Source organism: Python bivittatus, unplaced genomic scaffold, assembly GCF_059951505.1.
Source record: "Python bivittatus isolate LINGU-HERP-01145 unplaced genomic scaffold, Pbiv_v1 ctg000480_np1212, whole genome shotgun sequence".
In the NCBI taxonomy this organism is placed as follows: Eukaryota; Metazoa; Chordata; class Lepidosauria; order Squamata; family Pythonidae; genus Python; species Python bivittatus.
In genome coordinates this window covers 72,284,333-72,303,242 of record NW_028277075.1, presented here as the reverse complement: position 1 = coordinate 72,303,242, position 18,910 = coordinate 72,284,333, and the positions used below count along the sequence as shown (strand labels likewise).

The following is an 18,910-nucleotide window of genomic DNA, read 5'->3' as shown; positions in this document are numbered from 1 at the left end:
AGGAAGGAAGGAAGGGCTAAGTTTCCTCTTCCTTCCTCAGTGCTTGGAACTCCTCCCTCCCTCTAAATGCACTGCAGTGAGATCTTAATGTAGCCTATACCAAGATCAGAAAAATGGGGGGGGGGGGAGAGGGGAAGCAGAATTTCAGATAGCAAATGGAAGACTTCATTTTGAATGTTCCTGGTATTAAAAAAAAAAAAATCCCCAGTAATACAGATTCAGCACATCAAAGAACAGGATTCTAGATCCCTTTTCTTGCTCTGCTTATTTTCTGTCTCTCTTTCTTCCTGCCTACTCATCTGATATGGAAAGTCTTTTCTGGCATTGGCAAGTGGGATTGTGACGTATGACTTGAGGTGTGGTCTTTGAGATGAAAAATTATTTTAAAGGATGGCCTCAAGCCTCAAAACTGTTCCTCACCCTGATTTAATTCACAACATTTCAGTGTCTTGAAAGAGAACATTGCTTTAAATCAGCTTAGTCCAGGTTCTCGAAGATAATAAACAGCTGAGTGAACATTCAAAGGTCTGGTTTAATACAAAATATCAATTTAAATATTCCACAGAATCAGGACACAATGCTTGGCACTTTATTGAACTGAATTCACAGCACTGCAGTCTGCAGAAAAACATGTTTATCTTAAACTTGAAATGTTCTTAGTCACTGCTCTTATCAGAGCATCCTTTACCTCCTTGTTCCTCAGGCAGAAGACTTAGCATAGGGATGAGGAAGGCATACAGTACAACCATGATTTTATGCTGACTTTCAGAATAGTTTGAACTGGGTTGCAAGTAAACAAAACTGTGCCATAAAACATGATCAGAGCAACCGGATGGGGGAGGCAGATCAAAATGGCTTTTTGCTGGCTTCCCAATCAGTTAACCTTGAGCACTGTTGAAAAGATGCACATGTAGGTGCTGAGGACAATTAGAAAAGCTGTCAAAATAATGATTCTACCACCAATGAAACCACATATTTTAGCCACAAAGCCCATAACTTCATTTAAATAGGGATATTTTAATAAATAAAACAGGAAAATAATCCTTGAAACCTGGGGTTTTAGAGTCTGGGAAGATTGATGTCAGGCCTAGCCCAAGGAACTCCAAGAGACAATGCCAATTCAGTCGAGCTATGTTTATTAGCTACAACCTCTAGCAAGAATCTTCCCAGACTAAACCCCCAGTTCCCAAAGTCCTCCAGCCACAACAGTGTGAATTCCTCAGGGAGGTGCCAGTCTCATCCTCTTGTTCCTCCCACACATTTCTGGTGAGCTAAGAAAATGTTTATCTCCCTGAGCTTGGCCTTCATAATTCCATTCCATCACATCAGTGCAAGAATCAACTAGTACAGCACTCCCAACAGATGACCATTCAGGCTCCATTTAAACTTCTCTAGTGAGGGAGATTCCACCATCTTCTGAGGCAGTCTGTTCCATTACTGGAAAGTTCTTACACTTAGGAATTTTTTCTTGATGTCCAACTGAAATCTGCTTCCTTGTAATCTAAACTCATTGTTTCTTGTCCTGCCTTCATGAACAACTCTGAACAATTCTGCCCCTTTTTCTATATGACAACAGATGCTCGAAGATAGCTGTTATATCTTCTCACCATCTTTTCTTCACCAGGCCATGCATACACAATATCTCCAACCTTTCCCCATCAGTTTTTCCTTCCATGGTACCTTCTACTATAAAAGGTCATTTAATTTATTTACCATTTTAATAATCATTTACAATATTTTAGAAATATTTATAATTTTTACAGTATTTTACTGTTCGAAAGTAAAAAACAACTGTTACACACAAATTGACGAGCTTATCTAGGTGGGTTGAAACACTCTAGACTTAATAATTATTTCAAATGTGAAAATAGATTTCTATCCATTGTTCTCTTCAATGAATCCTTCACCTCCTTGTTTCTCAGACTGTAGATTAAAGGGTTAAGCATTGGGATGATGAAGGCATAAAACACAGAAACAGTTTTATTTTGATCCTCTGAATAGTTTGAACTGGGTTGCAAATATATAAAGAGGCCCGTTCCATAAAATATGATTACAGCAATCAAATGAGAGATACAAGTAGAGAAAGCTTTTTCGCGGCCAACCACTGAGTTCATCTTAAATATTGTGGAAAGGATACATGTGTAGGAGCTCAGTATTATCAGGAGAGAGCCCAACATATTAATTCCAGCACAAATAAAAATAAGTATTTCAGTTAAAAAGGTATTGGAACATGAGAGTTTGAGAAGTTGGGGGATCTCACAGAAGAAGTGGTTGATTTCATTAGACTGGCAGAAAGATGAAGTACCTACCAGAGTGGTATGAATAATGGAGTTCAGGAAGCCGGCTGTGAAGGCTCCTCCTGCCATTTTGAGGCATTGGGCATGGGACATGAGGGTTGGGTACAGCAAAGGATTGCAGATGGCCATGTAATGGTCATATGCCATCAACCCAAAAAGAATGAACTCCGTACTTGCAAGAGCAACAAAGAAATATATCTGGAGGATGCATCCTGTGAAGGAAATGGTTTTCTTCTCTACCAGAAAATTTTCTAAGGCTTTGGGGGTAATATTGGAGGAGTAACAAAGATCTATGAAAGCCAAGTTACTGAGGAAAAAGTACATGGGTGTATGAAGCTGAGTGTCCATTCTGATCAGCAAAATCATGCCCAAATTACTTACCACTGTGATAAAATAGATTAGTAAGAAAAATACAAAAATTGTAACTTTCAGTTTTGAGTTTTCTGCAAATCCTAGGAGGATGAATTCAGACACTGCAGTGTGATTTTCAATAGACATCTCTGTTTCTGAATGATTCTTGTGATGTTTATGCAGAATAGATATGGATCTTCATGTACCTTCCAAAGTCATAATTAAACATTTTAATTTTTTAAAAAATTTAATAAAGCCAAGCAACAACAACAAAACACCCCCACAACTCTACCCCAAACCCTGTATCATCAAGAGAGAAAGTCATGATTAAATATGACACAGCTGTCTATTAAGGGGATTTGCTGCCAGTAGATACTAATTTGTCGCTTTAGAGTGTAGAGAGAACAATGTTATATGATTCTTTCTCAGTCTGCAAAAATAAAACAGTTTCCGTATTTGTGAAATGTTATTAAAATTTAATAATCATGAACTTTAGGTTTTGAAAAATATGTTATAAAAATCCTTTTGCTTTTAATATGCAGCAATATATTGCTTTAGGAATTTGTTTTTCCATTTTTATTGCAAGCAATTTAAAATGCAGTTATTAATAACACAGACAAACCCATTTTAAGCAATATCTATTTCATAATGAACACTGGAGTTTAGCACTGTGCACTGATAATCACCATGTTCCATGAAGGACTGTGCATGCTTGGGCGGTGATTATCATGGACATATCTCCTTCTGGAAGATAAATTCAAGTGTCCATATTTCATGATGTAGCAGTAGAAATCACTTAAGCAGTCTCTCGTGAAACAATCACATTCCTATTTTTCTTAGAAAAGTTTATCAGCACATACACTGTAGAACTGTCAGTACTAATCTTTGGTGGTAGATATCTCTAGATGTGGACATCTTGGTTTTGTAAAACCCATTTCATAAATGTTTGGGTAATGTTCCAATACCGAGGACGTGCTATTTTAGACTGATGGGAATAGGGAGAGTCTATCCCATGCTTATAGGCTTGAAAAAGATCTAAGACCATACAAGGAAAAGGTTGGATCCAGAAACTTCCTTCCATCTGCCTATTGCAGTATATGTATTATATGACAGTACTGATGCATCACTAATGCATCCATGAGAAGTGAATCTGATTTCTGCTGAATAAAGAGAATAACTCAGTTTTGCATTTTAGCATATATATGTTACTATATGCTTCCTTCTATGTGTATTTTGGGTTAGTAGAAAGGATTTTCTTCTCCTGAAAGTCATTTGCAAAACCTAATTGCACAGGATAACCGCATTTGGGTAGAGTATATATATTGCATTATTTAAGCCACAAAAAGGAGAAAATAACAGCGAAACTATCTGCCTCTGCCTCTGCCTCTGCCTCTGCCTCTGCCTCTGCCTCTGCCTCTGCCTCTGCCTCTGCCTCTGCCTCTGCCTCTGCCTCTGTCTTCATTCCATTTTGACCCTGTGTTTAATCTTACAACATGCATGAAGGAGCCATTTCTGTGTGCATGGAATTCTCTATTAATTTCTATAAACGGAACAGTTCCACAAGGGGTTGGAGAATCCTGAGAATATAGAACAGAATTTTAAAGAACTCACTCTTCAATGATGAAAAAAAGTTATGTGATATACAGTATATGGATTTTCCAACATTGCGTATTTTGGCTGTTACACTGATAAACATATATCAAGTCATTATGCAAATACCCCAGTCAAATACCTCATATACTTTTCACACACAGTGCACACAACATTCCTGTCTAGCTACCTTTCATATTCTCAGTCATTCATACAATGAGCAAATGGAAGAAAGAGAAATTTATCTAACCTGAGTGGTAATAAGATTTCCCACCTTTATGACCAGGAAGAAATTAACTGGACAATGGGTTACCAGTTGGGTAGCTCCAGAATTCATCTGCTCTTAACAATTCAGTCATGTTATTATAATCCTTTCTGGCAATACCTAACTCCCAGTGTTCCCAGAAGGTTTGGCTAATCTTATTCATGTCTAGGTCCCATTCACTTTCTGAGATTGATCTGAGAATCATTTCTTCCTGCTATTAACTACCACCTTTAAATACTTTCAGTCACTGTTCTTATGGGAGCTCATCCACTAATCTGAGAGACGTAATATCTAAAAACAAACAAAGCAAAACAGCTAGAAAATTTTGAAAAATCCTTTTTCTTTTTCACCTCCTTTCCTCTTCTTTCTCTCTCTCTCTTTTTAATTACATATGACAGACTATGTTTCTAATTGTTATCCTGTTTAATTTAAGCCATATAGTTTAGTGTAATAACATTTGAAACATATGAACTTTAGCATTTGTATTTTCTAATTATCATTACAGTGATTAGGATGTTTAATAAAAAAATTTAAATGACTGAATTTCTGAAAAGCAGCAGTTTACTTCATTGTGTCCTTGATAGTAAAGTTCCAGATTATGGATTATAAACTTTATTTATATATAGGTATTTATTCTATCCTGTAGGGAATGTATTTAAGCTTCATACAAATTCTCTTTTACTTTGGTCAATCTTGTGAAAAGATCCTTCACAGATTACCTTTATATTCTATTAAAATCCAGCTCAACTTCAGTTAATTTAAGATGAAATGCTAACTTCTGTAACTTTTAGTGGCTTTGTCATACAGACTGAGAATACTCTGTTCTATAAGTATCAGGAGATTCTTTACCACAGAGGTTAATAAAAATTAGTTCCTGAACTAAGTCAAGAGCAGATCTGAATAGAAACCATGGCTGTTAGAAACGGCAGCATTTCAAATACATTAAAATAGACCTTCAAGGACATCTCCCACATGCTCTTCCCAGCCCCTCAAACCTTTGGTTAACTATCCTGCCCAGTTATTGTGCAATGAAAAAGGTTTATCTGTACTCTATTTGCTGAGTTTGCAATAGTTGGTGCCATTACTCATGAACAATGGAATCTGCCTCTGGTTCTTCTGAGAGCATCTTTCACCTCCTTGTTCCTCATGCTATAGATGAGTGGGTTGAGCATGGGAATTGTAACTGAGTACAGCACTGAAACTACCTTGTCCTGATCCAAGGAATAGCTTGAGCTTGGCCGTGAATACATGAAGAGGGAACTTCCATAGAACAACGTGACAGTAGCCAAGTGGGAAGCACAGGTAGAGAAGGCTTTGCACCTGCCTTTAGTAGTGTGGATACTCAGCACAGTGGTGAGGACAGACATGTAGGATGTTAGAATGACTGCTGTGGTGATCAGGATGTTGAACCCAACCACAGCAAAAAGAAGTCTCTCATTGAAATGAGTGTCTGAGCAGGCAAGGGTTAGGAGTGGAGGCCCATCACAGAAAAAGTGGTTGATCTTATGAGAATGACAGAATGGGAGGCGAAATATAGAGATGGTATGTACAGCTGAGCTCATCACACCTAGAACATATGCCCCAGCCACTAACCCCTTACAAACCTTCTGTGACATTATGACTGTGTAAAGCAGAGGCTTGCAAACTGCAACATAACAGTCATAGGCCATGGCAGCCAGCAGGTAGCTCTCGGCGGTAGCACAAGCTGCAAAGATGAATAGCTGAGTGGTACATCCAGCAAATGAAATTGTCTTTCTGCCTGCTAAGAAATTCACCAGTGTTTTGGGAACAATCGTAGAAGAATAGCACATGTCTAAAAGAGAGAGATGACTGAGGAAGAAGTACATAGGTGTATGGAGTCGGGAGTCCATCCTGATTAATACAATCATGCCAAGGTTTCCAACCATGGTAAAAATATAAACAACTGAGAAAAACAAAAAAGACAACATTTGACATTTATACTGATCTGTAAAGCCCACAAAAATAAAATCACTTCCTGTGGAGGCATTTCCTTCAGGCATTCTTTTGATGAAAGCTTTGTATGCCAGCCTTTGATTTTTGTCAGATGAAACCACTGAAACTAGAAGAGAAGCACATTTTTAAAGATAGCAAATGTCACCACACCATAGGCTATAAACTATTTTCCCTGTTATTTCCATTGTCATTCTAACATGGAATTTTAGAATCAACTTCAATTCAATATTTTCCTCCTTCTCCTGTAGCCAAGCCATTGCTAAACCTAGTTATATCTTCAAGTTCAGACTTTCAGATGTCTATTTCCTAAACACTCATCATGTTCCTGATAGATCCAAATTTGAGTACTGTAATCTACAGTACTATTTTCCTCTTTCAATCCTCCTTTACATCTATGCCATATGTTTCTAATAAATCTATCCCCCCACTTTAATTTAAATCTCTTCCCTGCTATTTAAAGTAAGGGGATTTTTTTAGCTGTCCATTTCATAAGATGCACACATCATTATAACCATTTACATCCAGGGTTGATATTGAAGTACCAGGAAGCACTTTGATTTACACAAGATACACATAATGTTCAGTTATCTCCCCTATTCATTGGTGCTCTCTTCCCTTTGGAAAGTTGCTCCAGTATGGAATACAATGCAGAATTGTATAGAAGGTGGGGGGAAGGTTGATTATTGGATGCCTGCCCTCATGTAAGAAAGAGTGCTTTCTGATCATGCAAAGCCATCACCAAATGCAACTGATTAATAGCGGAAATAGGATCAGACATCCCGACAAAAAGGGAAAGTACCTTGGAAGAGGCATGAATGGAGAGAATAGGTCTTCTCATTTTAACCTAAGAAATTCTGCTTCTTACTTTTGTATACTTGCTTATCTGGAACTATGAACTGCTGCAAATAATTTATTTTTCCCCCAAGCACTTCTGAATAATGATCTCACTCACTCTTGGGATACAAGAATGGTTAATTTTGAACTTGCCTGTGTCTTGCTTCCAATGGTTTCCTTACTTGTGGTTTGATTGTTTGCTGAAGGGAGCCTGGGAGGATTCATTTCTGTTAAGAAAACCGCTGTGAAATTATCTAGAGGTTCATTAATTCATACATTGCACTTTCGTCTATGCACCTTGTTAGGAAGCATATGTCCCGCTTGTGGCATCAAATTGTCAGTTTATTTCTGTCACTACATAGTGTAAAATAAGGATTCCATGACATACATTGATTAATCAATTTTAGACTGGAATTCTATAGCTTAGGAGTGGGGAAGCTTTGAGTACCCAAGTGCCAAACCAGCCATATTGTTTGTAGTGTGTCAAGAGTTCTACTGTGTGCCAGGTAATAGTATCACTGTGGGCAGGACCAGTTGGCAAAAGTGAAAAAAGAAAAGAAAAAAAGAAACCACTCTTAAAATATTCAGTAAAGCCCAACATTTGCTAAGACAATTAGCAGCAGTATTGTCAACAGTATGATGAAAAAGATGTCAAGGGCCATGTGGCCTCCTGGCCATGAGTTACCTCTCTAGCTTTTCACAGGATCTTCAGCAGATGGTAGGATATCATTGAAGGGCTTTTCTACCAAAAAAGAAGTAATAATGGTGCCAGTCTGTGATGGTGGAGCTAGGGCTGGACTGTGGCCCTGCAGCTGAAGGTTCTTCAAGTGACAGAGGGAAGACAAGCTAATTTCTACTCTGGCCAGCCTTGAACTAGCTAATTTAGGAAATGATGTTTCCTTTGCCATGGATTCTCTTCTTATAGGACAGGATTATTCTATCTATTATAGGATTATTCTATCTATTTTTTAAAAATCTATATTGTCACTCATTCATCAAGAGAACTTCTTTCACATGGCATGGCCATTTTCTTCTGAGCCAGTTAGTTATTATTCCATTTGTTTATTTTTAGAATGGGGTAGGCCATTTACATAAACTCACTTCCTTTGGCTTGGGTGATGATTTGGAGCATATTAAGCTTGGAAGTGTTTGGGGGCTGCAGGTGACTTCTCTCTTTTAAACAGACCAATTTCAGGGGAAAAAAATGTTATCAAATGTTTGTATTGGACCACAAAGAGAGGACGGTTGATTGTTGTCAGCCACCCAAGGTCACGTATTTAAGATGGGCAGCCATATGCATTTTGTTTATTAAATGCATTAAATAAACAAATGAATAAAGCAAGCCATTGAGAGGACTATATGTATAGAGGTTAAGTTGTTGGACTTGGACTGGGAAGGTCCAGGTAGTAATCTATCCTCAGGCACGGAAGCTCACTGATTTTGGGCCAGTAACTATCCTTCAACCAAGACTAACCCATACAGTTTTGGGGGGAAAAATTAAGGAGAATGGATGCTCTGTACTCTTTGAGCTCCTGGCGAAAGAAGTAAACATAATGTCCTTTGAATCAAGCTTGACTCCTGATGATTTCATAGACATGTCTGTGTAAGATGTGGTGGGATTTTTTTTGCAGGGTGTCAACAATATGAAAGTTATTTGCGCTTGCCTTCTTCCAAGATGTTTTTCAACTTCCCAATCAAGTCATCAGACCTGGGATTTCCCAGTGTTGTCAGTGGTCTCCTGTTCAAGGACTAATCAATCTGACCCTGTTTAGTTTTTTTCAGTCCAGCCAAGAGCAGCTAAGTGCTGCTGCTGCTGCCTTCTGAGAACAAGAGAAAAGGTGGGAAAAGGTGGTAACCACTACTAACGTGGTTACCGATACAGCTATAGATATATGAAGTTTGAAAGGCTTTTAAAATTTATTGATGAGATAGGCAGTAGTAATTTTTTAGACAAATACATGCAAACATTCCTGTGCTACAGGACCCTTTTCAGTTCAGTCTCCTTGTTCCCCTCCCCAGTTTTTAGGGGGAGATTCCATATGAATAAAAATGATATAGGGTATGTCAGAAAAGTGCTCCTAGGGAACAATTCTGAAGAATTCATTTGTCTCCTCTCCAACTTCACAAGCTGTTGATAAGTACACATCATATAAGGTTCCCTAAGTAATTAGCCCAGAACACTTCAGAAGGCTATGTACAGGGATGCTGTGACCTCTCTTTTACCAGGCAAGAGAATAACTTGGCTCACGCACCTGGATGTTAAAGCTTGGAAAAGAAAGCTGGTGCCTGGCTGGACAAGAGGGGACGGTCCTATGGGCGGTTTTCACAACATGCATCTCTTACAGAAATCCTTCACTGCTGCTGATATTCCCTGAGAAGTTCCCTCCTCTGGAGGCAACAGAATACTCTAAAATACTTCAGAGATCATATCCCAAAGGTCACAGAAAGGATTGAAAAAGGCCCCCTCATACACTCCAGTTGCACTTGTCTTTGAGTTCAAGGAAGAGGAATCTGTTGCCATTGGCTTGACAACTGTATGTTTCTAGGGTTGCTCTGTTGCTTTTCAGTGTCAGGTAGCACCAGGTAAGATGTGGAATACATAGCCCAATGTAACTTAAGTCTGAAAATCAAACTGGAGATCTGAGATTTGAAGAAAGCATGATTCTATTGGCATTTGCAAGTCGCCATGCAAGATGAATTTATTCCATTCAAGAATCAAGATATTTTTTGAAAACAAGATTTGTGAATAGGCTATAAAGGGGAAGCAGGTCCTTGAATTGAGCCCTGCTTCAGTTCAGGAAACTGCTTCAAAGAGGTAATTCGACCAAAGCTTTATCAAATTGAATCACTCCTTAGAAGCTTTGCAGAGCAATGTTAGCACCCTCTTGGAAGATTGGAACCTATTCACTTTCTATTCCAGAAGGCACCCTTCAGAATGAGCCCCATGAGAACCAGAAAGCTGTCCATATAGATTAGTGTTGATTCTAACAACATGAATAGGGGCTTTCAACTTCTTTTCACATTTTGTGGTTATCTGAAGATGACCACTATAGGTTGCAGTCTAGGAGTGTTTTTATTTATCCATGTATACTATGATCAAGATATAGAAGGTGTATGAGCTGCAATAGAAAGAGACCTAGTAAAATATTATGTGAAAAATGGGGACTGCAATACTGGGAAGGATCTCACTTGTAATCTCTTTACAATCAAATGCTTTGATGGGCTTCAATAAGTGATTGGTTTGGCAGCCACAAGCTGAATTTCTTTAAAAAATTGTTGATAAACACTCCTTTATTGGTGTTTTCCTTTTTCTCTCCCCCACCCCCAAAGGAATAGCATTCACAGATGAAAAAAGAAACCACTCTTTGAAGAACAAAATACGATGCCAGAAACATGTCGTGTGGTGTTGCCTACAAACAGTCATGTTCTTTGACTGGTTTCTAGGTCAAGGGTTTCTTCATATTATATCAGATATGATATTTTCCAGTTCATGATCCGAAAGGAATGGAGAAAGGAAATTACACACTGGTGACACAATTCATTCTTCTGGGTTTCTCAGACCACCCAGAAAGTCTGCAGGTCATTCTCTTCCTGATGTTTCTTATAATCTACCTTATGACCCTGGTGGGAAATCTTGGGATCATCCTGTTAATCAAGGTCGAATCTCGTCTCCATACCCCAATGTACTTCTTCCTCAGCCATCTATCCTTGATTGACATTTGTTATTCTTCATCTATAACACCCAAATTGTTGATTGTTACTGCCTCTGCAGTAAAAGGCATTTCTCTCTTTGCATGTGCACTTCAGATGTACCTGTTCATCATGTTTGTTGTTGCTGAATCTTTTCTCTTGGCCGCAATGGCATATGACCGGTATGTAGCCATTTGTAATCCTTTACTGTACACTGTGATTATGTCCAGAAACGTCTGTATCTTTCTAGTGCTTAGTTCTTATCTGTGGGGCATTATTTGTGCTCTGATTCATACAATTTCTGCTTTTCGGCTACCGTTCTGTGGAAATACCATCCACCACTTCTTTTGTGATGTTGCGCCAGTGTTAACTCTTTCTTGTTCAGACATCCAGCTCAATAAGATGCTGCTTTTCATTTTTGCCACCTTGGTGGAAAGTAGCACCATCATAATTATTCTCATGTCCTACATTTTAATTATCACATGTGTTTCAAGGATTCACTCCAGCAAGGGAAAATACAAGGCTTTCTCCACTTGTGTCTCTCACTTCACAGCGATCTCAGTCTTCCATGTGACAATTCTCCTAATATATTGCCAGCCTAATGCAAGCCGTGGAAGGGATTCAAACAGAATTGCCTCTGTCTTCTACACAGTGGTGATCCCGATGCTGAACCCTCTGATTTACAGTCTGAGGAATAAGGAAGTGAAAGGAGCTTTCCAAAGGTTGGTGGAGAGAAAAGTTTTTTCTCCATCAACCAGTTGAACGGATTTTCTCATTTAATGTCAAGGCAACCAACTGATATCCCATAATAAAGACAGACACTCTTCTCAACTAAGTGCTCATAAAAACTTCCTTTGCAATGACAGAGAAAATGCATTTCTCAGGAAGAAACCTAAAGGCAATTCCAGCATTCCTATATTTGTGTTGTATAGCTCTGCAATACATTTCTTGAGGACAGCTGGTAGGGAAAGGAATGTTTCATTTTGTTTACTTTAAAGTACTCAAAAATAAAAATCAGGATTTTTTTTCCCATGGTGTTCTCCCTTATTATAAAAATATGGATTCATAAGGCTCATATCCTTATGAGGCTCGAGATAGCATGACTCCTTCTTGAAAAGAAATCAACAATAAGACAGGCAGGGAAACGTTTCCTGTATTCACCCTGACTTCTACTTTTTTTTTTAGATTTTTTTTATCCTGCCTTTATTATTTTTATAAATAACTCAAGGTGGCGAACATACCTAATTCACCTCCTCCTATTTTCCCCACAACAACCCTGTGAGGTAAGTTGGGCTGAGAGAGAGGGACTGGCCCAAAGTCACCCATCCATCTTTCATGCCTAAGGCGAGACTGGAACTCACCGTCTCCTGCTTTCTAGCCTGGAACCTTCACCACTAGACCAATCTGGCTCTTAATTATTAACAATTAACAATACTGTTAATAAGTATTGAGGAACTTGTTCTGAGTAACAGTAGGAAGCAAATGGAACATCCTTAATAATAAATGGAGTTTGCCCCTGATCATTCTGCCTCCTCCTCTTCTCTCCCTCCACATGTCCCCTCCCCTAACTCTAATCTGCAAACAGGACGGTTTTGAACAGGGGCTAATTCCAGCTGAGGGCCAAGTATCAACATCTGCTTATTGTTCTCTTGGGGGCATCTCAAGTTCCCTTTGCCTCCTGTTCTGCTGACCCCTTGGAGCTGCAGAGGCCAGAAACCTTTGCTCTCTTTGAAAAGCATTGCAACTCTTTTTATCTGGGGCAGAACATGGTACTATTTGCCACTATCGAGTCAGACTGGGGCTCTTGGACAAAACTCTGCACGGATTTGGGCCAGGGTATGCAGCCACTGTTAGGAGTCACTTTCCCACAGCTTTATGGCCATTTCAATTTGCTAACCCTTAGAATATGCTTAAAATATTAAAATAACACTTACCTCAGTTCGGGAAGGGGGGGGCTACACTTCTGCAGTGTAGGCCAATCCTGTTACTTGATACATCCCCTACAATTCTCATTGCCAAAGGGGGGGGGAGAAATAAGCATGTTTCTCAGAAAATAAGCATGTTTTTCAGCAAATAAATGATTGCCCTCTCTTGGTCAATAGGGGAGACATGTAGTTTTAGATCAGTGTTTCTCAACCTTAGCAGTTTGAAGATGTGTGGACTTCAACTCCCAGAATTCCCCAGCCAGCATGGGCTGGCTGGGGAATTCTGGGAGTTGAAGTCCACACATCTTCAAGATGCCAAGGCTGAGAAACACTGGTTTAGATGTTATACTAACCTTAATACTGTCTGCAGACTTCTCTATAGTGTGTACTGCTAAGCCAAATAGTCTTTGGTTAACATTTTCAGAAGAGCAAAAGAGTTTCAAGATAATCTGAATGTTTTCCTGAAAGGGACCTTAAGGGCAGATTAGTATCAGGAGATCAAAATAGTCAAGGTTTGGTCACAACCATGAAATCAAAATTTTGACCCCTTTTTAGATGCATTGCACGTAGCACTTTGAATGTGTAGTTGTGGCTGCTATTTTGAATTTTTTTATGCCTCTCTCCCATGTGAATGCCCCTGAATACTATAGATAATATTTATTGATTCTAACAAAAGTTTTAAACTTTTATAATGGTTGTTTTGATGTTGAAATTGTAATATCACATATAGATATGGCTCCTTGATACATAAATCAAAGTTAGTACTAAATTAATTTCAATAGGGCAACAATGCCACAATTATGCTTTCACACTGCCAGAACAGATGGAAGAGCGAGATGAAGATTTGAAGAATGGCAAACTCTACCAGTTGAACTTCTTTATCCTTATGATTGTTAAAGATGTAGGAGCTCTGTTCTCTTTGTATCTAGCTGTCTTAGGGGAAGTTCTTCAGCCTAAGAATGACCAAGCTGATTGTGTGTGTCTGATGTTACTGGTTTTTAACATATATGTAAGTATGTATCACACCTGTTGACAAATTTTGCCTCCAGAGCCTGAAGATATTAGCCTTTGCAAATACAGGTCATGGGTTTTAATTAGATGCCTTTTGTTTTCAGTGATCAGTTGGCTTTGGATTATCATTTGCATGATAGAAAGGATTTTTAAAGTGTTACTATTCTCTTGACAACTCTCATATTTTTTTGGCATATCTGGGACATGTGCATGTATGTATAATGTTTTGGGTTATGTAGTTATATCTTATTCCCCTCTCTGGTGATCTTGTTAGGGGCTAGTTCTCTCAGGCACAACATATCCAAGTAATTAATCATTTTCTCCCTGATCTATTTTGCCACGACATACCTACTTTTCATAAATCTTCTCTCTGGCTTCAAATGTGCTAAAGTCATTTACTTTCTGCTGAATGTAGAATGCTGATCAAATGAATATTTTACTCAGATTAGTAAACAAGTCTCTTAAAGAATGTATCCTAGCTAACAACACTCTTGGCAATCAATTTACAAGCCAGAAATGCTGTTATTGCATGAATTATCTTTGGATGCAAACAGTAGGGAGAGTTGTGAACCACTTTTAAGAAGATATCGTCCTGGGTATTAGCTGAAAGGCTAATTATATCTTTATTTAAAAGTACATAATCAGTAAAGTTATAAGAATAAAGTAGTAAAGAAAAAGTATGTGTGTGGAGGACACACATTTTATAGGACAGTTCTGAATGGAGTCTTAAATCATCGTTGAAAGGGGCTTAATGTCCTGAGCATCAAAACATACCATTCTCCTCTGATCATTATTTTTGTATTTTAATTACTGCTCAAGAGAATAAAAATATTTATTAAAACAATTTTTTAATAGTTCCTTCCTTGCTCCATCTTCTACTGGCATGTAAAAGATTGTCAATGAACATTCATATTTCAGGTCTGGCCAAGTTTGACAATGTCTTCTTCTGATCTGTGGCTGACAATTATCTGCAGAAAAGAAGGCCAAGCAAGGAATAATTGGCACACACAATGTGGGATAGTGATATTTCAGTTTGACCAGGGTGGGGGAGAGATAAAAGATTCTAAGCCACACCTATGTTTTGAAAAGATGCCATGCTATTTATTTGTTTGTTTGTTTATTAAACAAATCTGTATGTTGCTGCAATCCCAGGACTCTCAGTGGCCCAGAAGAAAAATAAAATAAAACAGCATAAAAATACAACTTATGGCATCACGCCCTAAAAGACCTCTGGAAAAACTCAGTCTTCAACCCATAATTCTTCTTCCTTTTCCACTAGACTATTCCACTAGACCCAAGGTTCACACAAGTTTAGATATTGGATACTGCAATTTGTTTAATTCTGAGGTAATATAATATACAAGACCAACTACTATGGCTTGTAGCTTCCCATTATGGGTGGGATAGACTGCTGTGGTTTGTTCAACAAATGATGATTAAAAAATCATGGGCTTGCAATGGTGCAGAACCACATGGGGACATCAACAAGGGAGTCCTTTTTTCCTTTTCTTCTATAACCATGTTGGTTATAGAACTATACTACTGTCATGGTTTTCAACCAGATTTTGCTCCAAGAGGAAAGGAATAAGACCTTTTGGGGTTCTAAAATATCCTTTTCTGTTTGAGGTAGACTCCATAGGTTGTCAAAATTGGATTCTGAGCCTCAGTTCAGAAAGAGCTTTCCCAGTGTCTATAATCTGGAGACAAATAACATTGTCCGCTACAATTTCCTATTCTTGAATGCTGAGTTAAATATGTCTGAACATTTAAATCAAAAGTACATTATTTCTAATGACCTAAGGACCTTCCTGGGCTTTGAATATAAAGGCAAGAAATATACTTGAAAAATAGGCAGATCCAGGACACCAATCTGGCAGGGCAGTTCCAAATTATTCTGGAGTTAAATTTTAAGCCTCTGTAAAGTTTAAGGCACCCATTTTCTCTTTAAGCCTCCCCAAATCACCTACTTCTTTAATAACAGTAACCAAATTTTGGGCCCTGAACACTTTGGGGAAGAGGAAATTCTGGGGACCATAATATGAGTGCTCTTGGGCCATACACAGCCTGTGGGTCATACTTTTTAGATTCCAAATAAAGTAATCCAAATATGAGTGCATGTCTGTGGTGGAAAAATAACTCATCCATAAATGCCAAACAATTGGAGAGGAGCTAAATAAACATTTATTTAGCAAAGCTAACAGGTTACAGTGAGTTATTGATCTCTTGCACCTGGGGCAGCCAAAAGCAAACATCTCAGCAATACACAAACTTAGATAGGGGTTTGATCAAAGTACAAGGCATGGGTGCAAGAACAAGAAAGAGAGAAACTACTTATGACTAACCCAGGAACTGGAGATAAGGCCTGGAATGTTCTCCAGGTGTGAGAGGAAATAAAGGGATGCATTGAAAGGTAACATACTGTATTTTTCCATCTATAAGACGATACTTTTTTCTAAAATCATTACACTAAAAATTGAAGGTCGTCTTATGTAAGGAAATAAGCCAAGGAGAGAACTGCACGGTTGCGAAACTGCCCATACTTAGTCTCTGCAAACAGGCTTCCTCCAATCACGAGCCTTATGTAACTGACGTCAGCTGATGCTGAACAAACCAATTGGAACACATCCCGCTGGAGGTGGAGAGCGTGTAGGCAGTGCGCAAATGTGACAGGAACCGGTAATGTCAGAGCATTCTGAGCCCATAAAGATGTTGGAAAATAAAAAAATAAATAAGCGAATGTCTTGCTCTGCAAAATTCAAACTTCAAAATTCAAATAATCAGTTATGCAAAAGGGCATGGAAATAGAGCTGCAGAGAGACAGTTTGGACCTGCTTCCACTGAGTGTATCATGTAAATGTTACCTAATTACTAAATAAAAATGTGTTCTGCTTTATCTTTATAATATTGATTTCTTAATTTTGGGTTGGAAAAGTGGGGGTTGTCTTATACATGGGGTCGTCTTATTCATGGAAAAATACAGTAGCATCCTTGATACAAATCAGTACTGATTTCATATTCTAGCAAGCTTGCAAACTGCCTCCTTTGCAAGAATTGTGGAGAAAAGAGTCTAGCAGGGCACATTCCCACGTCCTCAGCACTTTCCAAACCAGAACACATATTCTAAGTCTATGATGAAGGTTCTGTAAGTCATAAACATTACTGACATAGCAGGGAGAAAGCATGAAGCATATGTGACTATGCAAGCAAATGACTGTACAATTCTATATGGATATATCAAAAGGCATGGAGGGGTATATGACAGACCATACCTTCTAGTGTAGATTCTGCAAATTATAATGTTTATAAATAACAACTTATAAATACACTAAAGAGGTATACGAAGATATACAATATGGTCAAAGCTTCGGAAAGCTCAGAGACTCTGGGAGTCGGGCAGCATATGAATTTAATAAATAAACAAATAAAATACCATTTCCGCCTCTTTCTTTATTACCGCAACATGTTACTCTTCATTGTCACAACTTTTCTAAGTCAGACAAGTATGGAATATAGTTACAGAGGAACAGGTAAGAAGTATCTGCTCCAGAGGACATTCTGGATACAGAGGTCTCTTTGAAGCTGCTGTGGCTATAGGTGGAGCACTGGGAATCCAGTCAGAGGAAACTGGCCACTCACTAAGTACTAGATATTGAGTAGCTTGTAAATTCAATCATAAACTTGATAAATTGTTTAATCAGACTGGCACTAAGTGGAAATCATTACTTGTCATAGTTAAATTTACATTAAAATGTTATTAGTTCTCTTAAGTATTCTATCGACCAATGAAGTTTCTGAAGCTATCTTTTTCTTCTTCTTTTCATCATATTGTTGCTTCTCACTGAACCTTTTAGTCATTCATTCATTCATTCATTCATTCATTCATTCATTCATTCATTCAACTGGTATATTACTTCCAGATTCCTGCTGGGTTATGACAATAAATCATACAATATAAGTAAAATATGCACATTAATAAATCAGAACAACCAAAACAACACAATACAATGAAATTAATAGAAAATGGTAATTCAAAATCAATAAAATAAAAGAAATTACCAATAGATTACAAAATTGCAAAATACAAATGGTGAACAATCAATCCCCATCTGAAAAAGTTCAATACTGCCAAACTTCTGGAAGACTGTTATTACAAGAGTTAATCTAGCTCTTAAGGAGAAGCTGCTCCAGAGAATTAGAGCCATTACATAAAAACAAAGTTTTCTGGCCACAAAATGTTTTCTCACTTCTCAGAATTCAGGCATCACTCGAAGCTTCTTCTGGGAAGGTTATTATAATAAAGATTTTAGCAATTACATAATCATAACTGAAATGCATTTATTTATTTGCATATATAAATAAACAAAAGGTAACCCATCAGTTACCTTGCAAAGATTTAATATAATGTTTTTACTATTTCTTTGAGTTTTCAGAGGAGGAGGAGGAGGAGGAAGAGGAGGAATGTGTGAGTTAGGAGGAAGTCCTGTGAGGAGCAGCTGCTACATCCAAACCCTTGTCAGCTTCCTGAGACAAAAATAGCTGTTGGGTAGACGATGGTGACAAAATGACTTCCTCCTTCTATCCCATGTCCCCCATTTCTGTTTACTGTGACAGGAAAATATTAGCTACCACAGTTCACACACTGAAGTAATTTCAAGGCACTGGGTGAACTCCTCAGAGCTTAACTGATAGGCTACCAGAAGGATAGCAAAAATGTTCAGTGATGACACTAACAGAACCTCTGATGCTACTATCTGGCACAATCCTCCCTGTTAGTAGTGATAGTGCATGCTATGCTATGCCTCGTTTCTGTTTCATCCTATGGCATCCTACGGCTTTCAAACATTCACCCTCAGCATTATTTTATTCATTTTTTGGCTTGGTTTGATTTTCTTTTAAAGTGTTCTCTTCTCCTCATTTGTCATGTCAGTCAAAGGACTTCCTTTAAGCTACATTCTTCTCTGTGGATGTCATAT

The 18,910-nt window shown here is 38.2% G+C and overlaps 3 protein-coding genes across 3 annotated transcripts; 1 reads left to right on the top strand and 2 right to left on the bottom strand.

Moving 5' to 3' along the window:
• Positions 1–634: 634 nt before the first annotated feature.
• On the bottom strand, positions 635–2,795 carry LOC148215027 (olfactory receptor 5F1-like). The gene is made up of 2 exons (XM_088145110.1): positions 1,908–2,795; positions 635–688 (listed from the first exon to the last, which is right to left on the bottom strand). The coding sequence occupies exons 1-2, from the start codon at positions 2,793–2,795 to the stop codon at positions 635–637; spliced, it is 942 nt and encodes a 313-aa protein (XP_088001236.1).
• Positions 2,796–5,588: 2,793 nt separating this feature from the next.
• On the bottom strand, positions 5,589–6,527 carry LOC103051447 (olfactory receptor 8D1-like). Its single transcript, XM_007439606.2, has one exon. It carries the CDS (start codon positions 6,522–6,524, stop codon positions 5,589–5,591), a length of 936 nt encoding a protein of 311 aa, XP_007439668.1. The 5' UTR covers positions 6,525–6,527.
• A 4,288-nt stretch (positions 6,528–10,815) lies between these two features.
• On the top strand, positions 10,816–11,763 carry LOC103052153 (olfactory receptor 5L1-like). The gene has a single exon (XM_088146281.1). The coding sequence runs from the start codon at positions 10,816–10,818 to the stop codon at positions 11,761–11,763; it is 948 nt and encodes a 315-aa protein (XP_088002407.1).
• The last annotated feature ends 7,147 nt before the right edge of the window (positions 11,764–18,910 follow it).

Excerpts from the sequence above, each read along its gene's own strand:
- LOC103052153 (XM_088146281.1), top strand. The coding sequence starts at position 10,816 with ATGGAGAAAGGAAATTACACACTGGTGACACAATTCATTCTTCTGGGT.
- LOC103051447 (XM_007439606.2), bottom strand. The coding sequence starts at position 6,524 with ATGCCTGAAGGAAATGCCTCCACAGGAAGTGATTTTATTTTTGTGGGC.
- LOC148215027 (XM_088145110.1), bottom strand. The coding sequence starts at position 2,795 with ATGTCTATTGAAAATCACACTGCAGTGTCTGAATTCATCCTCCTAGGA. Across the intron at positions 689-1,907 it reads ACAGTCTGAGAAACAAGGAG|GTAAAGGATGCTCTGATAAG; the intron begins GTGAAGGATTCA and ends AGGAACAAGGAG.